Source organism: Sinocyclocheilus rhinocerous, unplaced genomic scaffold, assembly GCF_001515625.1.
Source record: "Sinocyclocheilus rhinocerous isolate Xijiao unplaced genomic scaffold, SAMN03320098_v1.1 scaffold2091, whole genome shotgun sequence".
Lineage (NCBI taxonomy): Eukaryota > Metazoa > Chordata > Actinopteri > Cypriniformes > Cyprinidae > Sinocyclocheilus > Sinocyclocheilus rhinocerous.
In genome coordinates this window covers 350-11,634 of record NW_015632714.1, presented here as the reverse complement: position 1 = coordinate 11,634, position 11,285 = coordinate 350, and the positions used below count along the sequence as shown (strand labels likewise).

The 11,285-nt window shown below is 37.2% G+C and overlaps 2 protein-coding genes across 2 annotated transcripts in view; one reads left to right on the top strand and one right to left on the bottom strand.

Annotated features, from left to right (window-relative positions):
* Nucleotides 1-2,166, top strand: part of LOC107742751 (MFS-type transporter SLC18B1-like) — an 8,677-nt gene extending 6,511 nt beyond the window's left edge. Inside the window, exon 15 of the transcript XR_001640338.1 lies at nucleotides 2,091-2,166. The gene's annotated coding sequence lies outside the window, so the exon portion shown is untranslated. The remainder of the gene's footprint in view (nucleotides 1-2,090) is intronic.
* On the bottom strand, nucleotides 42-10,005 carry LOC107742752 (jouberin-like). The gene is given in 26 exon segments (XM_016555789.1): nucleotides 42-659; nucleotides 732-811; nucleotides 892-983; nucleotides 1,060-1,222; nucleotides 1,310-1,372; nucleotides 1,923-1,981; nucleotides 2,167-2,306; nucleotides 2,724-2,770; nucleotides 3,024-3,214; nucleotides 3,321-3,461; nucleotides 3,545-3,675; nucleotides 4,405-4,523; nucleotides 4,628-4,734; nucleotides 4,888-5,117; nucleotides 5,237-5,360; nucleotides 6,052-6,184; nucleotides 6,276-6,428; nucleotides 6,518-6,703; nucleotides 6,845-6,940; nucleotides 7,023-7,215; nucleotides 7,631-7,805; nucleotides 8,060-8,175; nucleotides 8,448-8,986; nucleotides 9,091-9,215; nucleotides 9,322-9,375; nucleotides 9,884-10,005. Coding segments are annotated over 25 exon segments (3,588 nt in total). The 5' UTR covers nucleotides 9,332-9,375; nucleotides 9,884-10,005; the 3' UTR covers nucleotides 42-484.
* Nucleotides 10,006-11,285: the final 1,280 nt, after the last annotated feature.

Here is an 11,285-nt window from a genome sequence, read left to right as displayed (position 1 = left end):
AACAATATATAGTTTGTCATGATTAGATTAGGATTTAATTGTAATATAGTGAAGTAAACTTAGGCGTCCCACAGAGGGGACGGGTGACAGTTAAAGGGTTTAATCAACTGCATATTTAACTCTGGTGCTAAATAAATACCATAGTTGATTCCCTTCTGTGATATGTGAATAAAATATATATTCATATTAGATATGTCATTATGATTACTGCTGGAGTTGTTGCTGTTATATTGAAAATTTTAATTTAAATTAACGAAATGTTTAAAAATGAAAATAACACAATAGTACACAAAATACTGTACAGAAACAGTAAAAATATCTTGTAAAACTACGTAATACAAATATCAGTATCAAAATGACTAAATATATATATTTTAAAATAAGGCCAACTACAAAAAATTCATCCACATAAAACACTTTTGGAAACACGTTGTTTCTATGTCCTTAGTTCCTTCATAACAGAGGTAAGTCTTAGCAATCAGATTCAATCACGTTAGTTCAGTCCTTCACCTTCAAACGCACCGTTGGCTTGGCCTAGTCTGGGGAGGGGTCTCCTTCTTCTGGAAGATGCTGAAGACATCTCACGATCTGAGGACGGGACCCGAGGCAGATCAGAGGGAACTTCACTCCGCTTCACCTTTTTCTTCTTCTTTTTTGTTCTGTGAAGAAAAGAATATCAATGTGTACTCAAGAATGCAAGTACTCAGATGACGGATGTGGTTAATTCATACGTGGTGGAGGACGCCTCAGGGTCAGTGTCCAGCTCTGAGATGATCTTCAGCTCTCCAGAGGCACTGATGGCTGCAGACAGCTGCAGGTACAGAGAACATAAGGGTCAAACTATGACGTTTCACTAACTTATGGGAGGAATAAATGAAAATGTGTCATTACCTGGACTGGTGTCGCACGCTCGACTCCTTCAGGTTGATCTAACGCTGACGGCAGTGCTTCTAAAGCTCTTGAGAGCTCGTCATCAAAACTCCCTGTGGGAGATACACATGGATTTAGACAATATAATATCATACATGTGCTTTTGGTTATCAAACCTTATTCACAAACCATCATCAGCCACATAGGATGCTGGGAAGTATCCTTCCTGTCCACTGACCAGTCGCCCAAACCACCAGCTGTCATTGTCTTTATACAGCACATGGATCACATCACCACGGCGTATCGACAGCTCATCCGATCGATTGGCTCTGTACTCGTATAAAGACACGACCTAGAGAACATTTAATACAAGAGGTCATTAACTGACTCCAAGTAATTCCACATTTATAGTAATGTATTATAATAAAACAAAGTTTACCGTTTGATGGATTTGCCCAAAGTCTGTCTCTGCTTGTTGAGAGAATTCATAATCCAGTAAACTCTGCGGACATGAACACAATCTTAAACAAACCAAAACTACAAAAACAAATCCAAAAATATAATTGAAAACAACTTTTCTTATGCTAATCAAGCCTGCATTTATTTGATGAGAAATACAGTAAAAACAGTAATATTGTGAAATATTTTTAGAATTTTAAATAACTTTTCAAATTTTCATATATGTTAACATTTAATTTATTCCTGTGAATTTTCAGCATCATTACTTCAGTCTTCAGTGTCATGATCCTTCAAAAATCATTCTAATATGCTGATTTGCTGCTCAACAATCATTGCTTATTATTATCAATGTTGAAAACAATTGTGTTGCTGCATAGTTTCGTGGAAACCATGACACATTTTTTTTTCAGGATAATTTGATGAATAGAAAGTTCAAAATAACAGCATTTATTTGAAATAGAAATCTTTTGTAACAATGTAAAAGTCTTTACTGTAACTTTTGATCAATTTAATGTGTCCTTCCTGAATAAAAGTATTCATTTCTTAACTTTTGAATGGTAGTGTAATACTAAAAACAGATCTCATTGTCTTACTTTCTGGTGTTTGAGGGATGGAGCTCTTCTAATGGGCTGCCCAGCAGGACTGTAACTACCTGTGAGAGGAGAGAACGATTTAAAGACCTAATGATTTCAAGTGCCTTAGAAACAAACTAAACTTTTCAATATACATACTAACATTTTTCAATCTTCTCTACCCTGTAGTGTTGAGATGTGCTCTTCAAAACAATGCATGCTCAAGTTATCCTACATAATATAAAGGATAATGTAGAGAACATACTACTGTGTGAGGTGAGCGTGGCCTGTGGAATGAGTTGAGCGCTGAGTGATGAGGACATCTGTAGTTTGGAGTGAGGAGACAGCAGAGATGGAGGAGGAAGATACGAGGCCAGGCCCTGAAAGAAGCCACAATAACAAGAGCTCAATGTAGGACTGAGCTTCAGTATGAATGCTATATGATACGGTTTCTATTTTGAATATATAAAAATATGAGTGCTGCTCTTGTAGTAAATTATAATGTCAATCTCATTGCAAATGGTTTTAATCATTGTATAATCAGTTCAAGGACTAAACCGAACCTGCCAACTCCAATAAATCAGGTTTAGACAGAATAATTTTACTTCAACCAAAACTAGTACTGTTTGTGTCTATAAACATAATTTAATAAACTCTAAAAGCTATTTTACAGGTGTAACTTCTATAGCCAAGTGCAAAAGACATATATTCACCTCTTGGCTCCTTCCCAGTATATATATATATATATATATATATATATATATATATTTGTGTCAATTTACAACAAAATTCATTGCAAATAAACATTATCATGTACATCACTTGCCTTGTTCATACATATTCACACCTGGGGAACTGCAATGGGGCTCCTGAAAGAAAAAAGTATAGCTGACAGATTACTGACTGAATTATAATGCTGATAATAATCAGTTATAATTTAATTAAATTTGCAACAGCCTTTCTATTTTTGGCCCTTAAAACTTCAAACTAATTCAAACTAAAAACCTTCAAGCTTTTAAAACTGATTCAAACTTTCTGGTCAGGCTTTGTCAAGCCAACATCAAAGTTTGTCCTGATTAACTTTTTTTTTATGTAGTTAAATATAATCATCAACATGTTTACCAGTACAGAGTCTAGTTTCTGTTTGACCCGCTGCATCTTTAGAGACACACGAGCTGTGCTGGCGAATCGGTCCATGCTGGTGGCTGAAGTGTTCTGGAAGGTCGTGACCTCTGATGAATTCCTGCCCGTCTTACTGTCCAGATTATCTGACCGGCTCAAGCCTCTCAAACTCTCCACCTCCATCTGAGCCACTGCGTACATGCACAAAACACTCATCTTTAAGAGAAAATTATCATATGACTTGTGTTTCTAAATACTAATGAATCAGTGGATTTCTGAGTCATTTAGAGGACTCACACTTCCGGTCATACAGATAGAGATGGATGGGCTGGTTTTGGCCGAAGGAACAGAAGGCCACCATGTTCTCATGAGGGTGGAAAACTACAGCTCGAAGCGCAGATGTATAGCACAGCTCAGAGTACACGGCGACCTGGTCACCTGCACAACAGATATCCCAGTTCAGTCTCCACTTGGATTTTTCTTTGTATTCATACTAAAGTGACTCAAAAGAATCTCCAAACCTGTCTCAGAGTTCCACACATACGCCAGTCCATCTTCACTGCCTGAAAAGATGAAGCTTCCGCAGGGAGTGAATGTGCTGTTGATTCGCTCCCTGTAGTTTGTGGCACCTATGTATTTCTTCACTGCAAGACTGTAAAACAAGTGTTTGTTTTTAATTTGATATTTGCATTTATTTAAGTTATTTGAGTATTTCCCTATAATTACTGGTACTATCAACAAATGCACTGATTCATGTGCTTTTTAAAAAGTCAACATGGAAGTAAAATTGACTCAAATTACTCTTAATACACATATATTAGTCTCAGCCTCAGACGTCACACCCACGGACCGTTGGCTGAACGTCTGATGCATATGGCACACAAAAGTGGAAACACTTCAGGAGTTTCGAAGTCGTCATCGGATTGGTTGAATTATACAGGATTTCCAGGAGACGTGTGTGTCGATACCGTCGCGCCAAACCCCATCACGAAAGAAGAAAGCCGTCGTGTTTACAACTGTGACGACAAGCGCTTATGAGGATCAACTAAACGCTGGATTCTCAAAATTATGTGAAATATTTAAAGTTCGCGGCATAGAATCTTTAAAATAAAACGTGACGCTGAAACGAAATGAACTATGATTGGCTGGTTGACATGTCGGTCAAATGGCCTCATGGGCGGGCCTTGGCCAATGAAAGCTGCCATGGATTCCAGACCTTCAGCTGCTACGCGAGACTACACATATATAGACTTGCTGCACATGATTTATCTTAATTAATTATTAATTTTGAATAATGAATAAATTTTTCGCCAAAATGTAGTAATATTACATTATGGTATTAAATAAATATTCAAATATTAATAAAAAGGTAGATACTTACATTCTCAAATCCATGACCCTTAAAACACTGTCTTTGGCATGAATTAAAAGTCGTCTTCCGTTTGGATGCACCTCTAATGAGTTGATGGATATTCCGTTCAGATCTGCCTCTTTAATTTCCTGAAGAGAAATATTACATTTGCAAATTATTAAATTAGTTCAAATCGTGATTTCAAATTGTGATTTATTTAGCTCTTCTATGCAATATTTGAGAATGCATTTACCCTCTCAATGCTCCATTGACTGGTCAGTCCACGGCGAGACCCAGGCATCACCTTGGTTCCCCACACAATAATGAGGCCAGAATTGTCCGCAGAAAACATTTTGCTTCCTATGTGAAGACCAACATATTACTACATTTATTTACATTTAAATTGATCAACTTAGCAGACACTTTTAAGCAAAGCAAGTGTCACTGATGTCTCGAATCACAGCTTTAACATCACATCCAGACAGGCATGGCATATGTTAATTTCCTCTGTACCTTCTGGATCAAAACACAGCGTGTTGATGAAAGTCTTGTGTCCATCAAACTCTTGCAGAAGTTGCCCGTTCACGTCTTGTACATGTACATTCCAGACACGCAGCACCCCGTCGTAACCCCCCGTCACCACCAGACTCTGGGCTTGCGGGTGGAACTGGGCGCAGTACACGAATGAAGGGTGAGGAAGAGTTTTATGAGCAAAACTCTGCAGTCGTTCAACGTTCCACACTCTGAGAAAGGAAATCAAAAAATGATGGCTCACACTTTCTCTCATATTTGTGGTGTAATTATAGGTTGCATAATATTATGGGGTAAGCTCTGTATATGCAAAAAGGGAATTTTTTTTTACCTTACTGTTCCATCAGAGGATGCAGTTAATAGTCCGTTATCATCTCTGGACCAGCAGAGATCATATACCACACTCAGATGGCCATTAAAGGATGCCAGAACTTTCCCAGATGGAATATCATATACTAAAAATAAAGACATTTCATTAAATTACATACAGGAATACAGTATTTGCAGAAACTGATGATTAGTTGATGCATAACATTTGTTACTTTTTTTCATGTTAGGTTAAAATGTATATGAATTTTTTTATATACATGCATATATTTCGTATGGGACACCATACTTGACCACACATCACATCCTTTCCTTGTAGGCTTTTCATCAAGTTTTTCACCACATTTAATACATAGTTGCCTTAACAAATTTATTTTAAATGGTAATGAATGGTAATATACCATTTGGTGTGATAAATACAAATATTCCATTTATTCTCTTAATTAATATGAAGTGACAAAAAATGAATAAATAAATAAACAAAATTCTGTTTAAAATAGTTTTAGACGAAGTATAGCATGTTACAATTTTAACTTCCCAAAACTATTTTTTTCAACTATTAAGAAAAATATGTTTATATATTAGATATATTTATATATAATATAAATATATAAATGTATATACATGTAAATATTTTCAAAATATATACTGTATGTGTGTGTCTTTATATATACATAATAAATATATACAGTACACATACATATATTATGTAAACAAAAACTTATTTTGGATGCGATTAATCGAGATTAATCGTTTGACAGCACTAATATATATATACAGTACACACAAAAACAACACGTATAGCTACAAATTACTTACTAATGATTGGAAACGCATCTCTATCTGCACATGCAGCTGCTAGTGCGCGTCCATCATGAGAAAAACCTAGAGTAAAACAGCCCATCTGACCTCCACGGAAGGAGTGCATTGGCTTATTCGGAATGCGGCACACCTGTTTAAACAAACAATAAGAAACATATTAGGTCTAACAAAAGGATTACTGACTCACCTAATTTTTATACTATAAAGCAAAAAAATTATACCTGTCCAGGTATGCGGCTCCACTTAATGATTTCTGATTTGCTCTCCAGTATCTGTGTGCTGGTTTTATTGGTCATCTCAGTATTGAGCTCACTGTAGGAGGTGCTGCTGCGCTCCTGCTGGAGAGCCATCATGGAGCGGATACTGGGGTCCACCTGTTCAACAAACAGTCCAAATCAAACTTCAATAAGCACCAGTTTTTAGTCTTTTCACTGTGGTTTTTAAATTCAAAAAGTGACCCTACATGTTCTGGTGGTTTGAGGCCTTTCACTGTGACGTAGAGGGTTGATGCGTATTTGTTTCTTGGGAACTTTGACCACCACTGGAACACTTCAACTGTTTGTGGCAGTTTCTTTGCCCGTGGAGGAGGGCAGTAAAGTTGTAGACGCAGTTTGGTGTCAACGTTCAAGACACCATTGGTTCCTACAAGCTAGAAGAAATAGCAAATTGGAATCTACTCCAGAACTTATGAAGGATACAGTTACATGGAATCTATGAAACTGACATACAAAATAACCAAACATCAGATCAACTATACCAAAGAAGACTAAAGTCAAATCAAAGCTGGTACCTTCAAAAAAGCCCAAGCAATCTTCCGGAAACCCCTCTCATGTCGGTCAACAGAGACGTTTGTTCGTGCTTCCTCCATACTAATGAAATCCAGAATCTGTAACACAAAGTGTTTTAGTCATTCCATTCTTTGCTCCGAGAATGCAAATATAGTTTTAAACTTATCCAAGTGCACAAACCTCAAAAAACAGCATCACACGTGGACTCTCATCATCGTCTTGAAGGAAATATCCAAAGCGCTCATTGAAGATGATCTGTTCCTCCCATTCTGGAACTGTATTTTTGTGTTTCTTGAAGTCAAAGGGTTGAGTTATGATGGGCAGGATGTGCTCGATGTTTTCTTGCTCATAGAAGGAAGAAACATGACGATGGCTGAGAACCAAATAAAATAAATCAGATAGTATTTTGGTAGGGCTGGGCAAAAAAATCGAATGCGATTTTAGCCGCTTCTTCTGATTAGTAGTAAATCTCCAGCACGTGCTCTCAGATGGAGCGGTATTTACAACACAGAGTCGTAAGTTCACTGACCAGCTACACAAAATCGCGTTCAAAATTGCAGGCGATTCATTGCCGCGATTTTTTTCTGTGTAGTAAATGCCGCTCCATCTGAAAGCACGTGCTGGAGATTTACTACTAATCACCAGAAACGGCTTTACTGACGAGATACGCATGAAAATCGCATTCGATGTTTTTGCACAGCCCTAGTATTTGGTATTTAGATTATAAACCAAATGGTTCTAGCAGGTTTTGGTTTTAGTGGCAAAAACAATACAAGTGAAATCCAAACCTGTCCTCCTTCTTGACATACTGTCCAGTGACCTCATCAACCACGTGAACTTTGACCATGGGGTGAGACACCATCAGGTCTGTCTTCAGCTTGTCTGTCCTGTGGATATAAACTCCCAGCACCAGACTGTCGTCAAAGGATCGTTTCTCTTCTGCCTGTTCCTCCTCAACAATCACTACAACCAGAAATGCACAAACACAATCAACATTAATATCACATCTGTAAATAATAATGTTAATGCACACAATATATATACATATTGAGAGAATATGGTGGTGGCAACCAAAAGAATAAATAAAAACAGCACACTGCAGCTATATTAGACATGTTATGTTAGAAATTGTGGAAATATTGCAAATCTGATATATTGATGTCGATTCTAAAAATGAAAGAACAATTAAAATTAAGACAAATTACAGCCAATCATACCTTCGTTTCGTTTCTTTTTCTTCTTCACTTTGGGTTTGACTGTGTCCTCCTTGAACTCCTCCACAACATCATCCTGGACATTTTCTGTCTGGTTATCCACTGACACTTCAGTTTGACTGCAAACAAAAAGGCAAAATAAAATTAAGAGGAAAATCCATCATGCTTATTACCTTAAAAATGTTTTGAAAAAGTCATGTTACTCTGCTCATACTATGCTTAACTGCTGGCTAAGGCCACTTTTAACCTTCAATTAAAGAAAAAGTGTGACATTTCTGCAGCTCCAGCATCACCAAACAAATATGAAAAGTTCAACATAATGTTAAATAATCTTGGTCCTAATATGAATGGCATTAACTGTGATCGTTTATGAATATGCATCACTTTTTACCTTCTATCGCCATCATGTTTGTTTGATTTCACCTTCTTCTTTTTCTTCTCCAGCTCATTGTTTAGCGGCTGGCTCTCTGCAAGCTTCTCCGTGGCTTTCTTCCGTGTCGTCTTCTTTCCAGCCGTCTCTTCGTCCTGTGAGATCTGATGTTGGTACGCCTGCAGATAATCATCTTCTGTCTCTGTGTCTTCTTTCTGTCTACTGACATCACTTCCACTTTTACTCTTTGCTTTCCTAGTCTTCCTAGTATGTTTTCCATCAATCTCTGTATCAGTCCTCCTGTCGTTGTCTTCTTCATTTTGAACAGGAGGTGGTGGTTGTGGGAGCTTCCTTTTGCTTTTCTTTTTTCCACTGGTCAGCGTGGGCTCCTCCTCACTTACAGCATTGTTTATGTTAGTCTTTTCAGATGCTTCCCTCTCTCTGCGCCGGTTTTTGGTGTATCTAGGACTGCCCTGAGCTGGATCATACGTGTTATGGAGGATACCTTCATCATCTTCAGTGTCTTTACTCAAATTTAGGTTCTTCTTCAAGTTTTGAAGCTGCACGATAAAAGGATGGAGTTCAAATGACATAACGGGCTGCAGGGTTGAATTAAGTTATGTTTTTTCTTGGTTAAATTAAGATTGTTTTTACTATTACTAACCACAATAATTTCCTGGGACTGGTCGGTGATCTGTTTGGCTTTCTTTTTCTCAGAGGGAGGGTTTGTGTATCTCTTCAACACCTCGTCAAAGCGAGCTTTGGTCTTGGCTCTCACATCACTTTGACCTGTCAAACAGAGATTTACAGACAAATCTGCACATAAGAACATTCATGATCATCAGTGACAAATAAAAGAGCTGTTATAGATCAAGTATGAGTGATCTTTACTCACCTGCTGGCATTCTGATGAACTATGAAATTCATTCTGGAAACAACAATCCTAAAACTGATAATATCATACATTACAATGGTATCAAAGAAGAACTGCTGTTTCTAAGACCAATGCAACATTTAGACAGTCTTTACTCGCCTATTTAGTTACAATCACACAGACATAGTTCAGTTATTCTTACTATTGTAGTTAAGCAGACTATTCTGTGCTACATTGTCCTTATTTGTAAGTCGCTTTGGATAAAAGCGTCTGCTAAATGTCAAAATGTAAATGTAATGTACATTAGCTACTATAGTACTGGCATTAAGCTAATAAACCAATCCCGATTTCATCTGATTGTTAATTCGATTCTAAAAATAACAAAAATACCGTAATGCGTATGTTTGGATCAGTGATTGTTGATGTTGTAGCTTTGCTAAATCTCACACGCTAGCGTTAGCTGAAACCACACAAACAAATCACTGCAAGCGCACAGTATTGCATCTCGCTCGAAAATTAAGCGAATCTATTTCATTTTACATATTCTACTGCTAAATGTACGGGTTCTGCGAAATACACGTACATTATATGCAATAAAATGCAGCGAATAAGTCGAATCATGTCTGTTGTAGAGGATCCATGAATGTTTTCAGTGAGCAGCCATTGCTGGTTCGACCGTTTCCAACAGCAACAACAACAAGATTAGCCCCGCCTCCCTTGGTTACTGTTGCCACATCAATCAAGAAGTAAAGCGCCGAGGTTTATTTTAGATTATAAACTTGCTTGTAATGTTCATCATTCGTAAGTCGCTTTGGATAAAAGCGTGTGCTAAATTAATACATGAAAGTGTATTTCAAATACAGTACAATATTAATCTATTCATTTTATAAATATATATATGACTACAGAGAATCTTCTGTCCTGGGGTGCGTTTCCCAAAAGCATCGTTAGCTAACTATGGTAGTTAGTTCCATTGAAATCTATTGGTAACGACGGAACTTCGGGAAACGCACTCCTGAAAAGTACTTAGTGTTGTTTCCTTTCCTTTTTTATGTACTGCCCCTGTGGACTGTTGCAACTGTCCTCTGTTGTGGGGTCAGATGCAACATTTGACTTTGTCTATTGAAGTATAAATTGTACATGTATTATCATATGTACACGTTACAGCAGCGTGGGTGAGTAGCTGACAGATGGCTTTATTGTATTAAAATTTTGGCTAACAGTCTCTGAGAAACTGATGGAAATGCAAAGAGTGTTGCAACTGTCCCCACTCTCCCCCTATAGAATAAAAATGGTCACATTATTATACTTTTTTGATCATGATGAACAGTGAATGATAGGATATTTAAACAAATGTATTTCAATAACTAATATAATATAATATAATGAAAAAAACAAGCTGTGACTTTTCTCAGTAGCCCTTTCTGTAATTACATTGTTACGCCAGTAGGAGGCAACAAGTGACAGTATTATGAGAGACTCACTGAATCATTCATTCAAGAGATTAGTTCAATCAAATTGAAGATTCATCCCCGAATCAAACACAAGTGTGTGTTGATCGGCGACGCGAAAATGTTTTGGCTTCATGTGGATTTTTTTCGTGGATGAAGCAAAAAATAGACTAAGTAACTTGTAAGTTGATCAAAATTATCTTCTTGTTTATTGAACTGTTGTATAACAGCAATATGACAATCGTGCTGTTTATCCTTCCTATCTGAGGGGAGACACACACATTTATTAACAAACTTCTGAAATACATTGACAAATATAAACCTACTGCTAAAACAACTGTAACTTTTTTATTTCAGACTTGAGAGCCCAGTCAACACGTGAGATCATGCGATGATCACAGTGGCATCACACGATCCTCATACTGTGATCCTCACGGTGTGAGTAGTATATGAAATCATTGTGAGTTCACACGATCCTCATACTGTGATCCTCACCGTGTGAGTAGTCTATGAGCTCATTGTGAGTTCAATCGA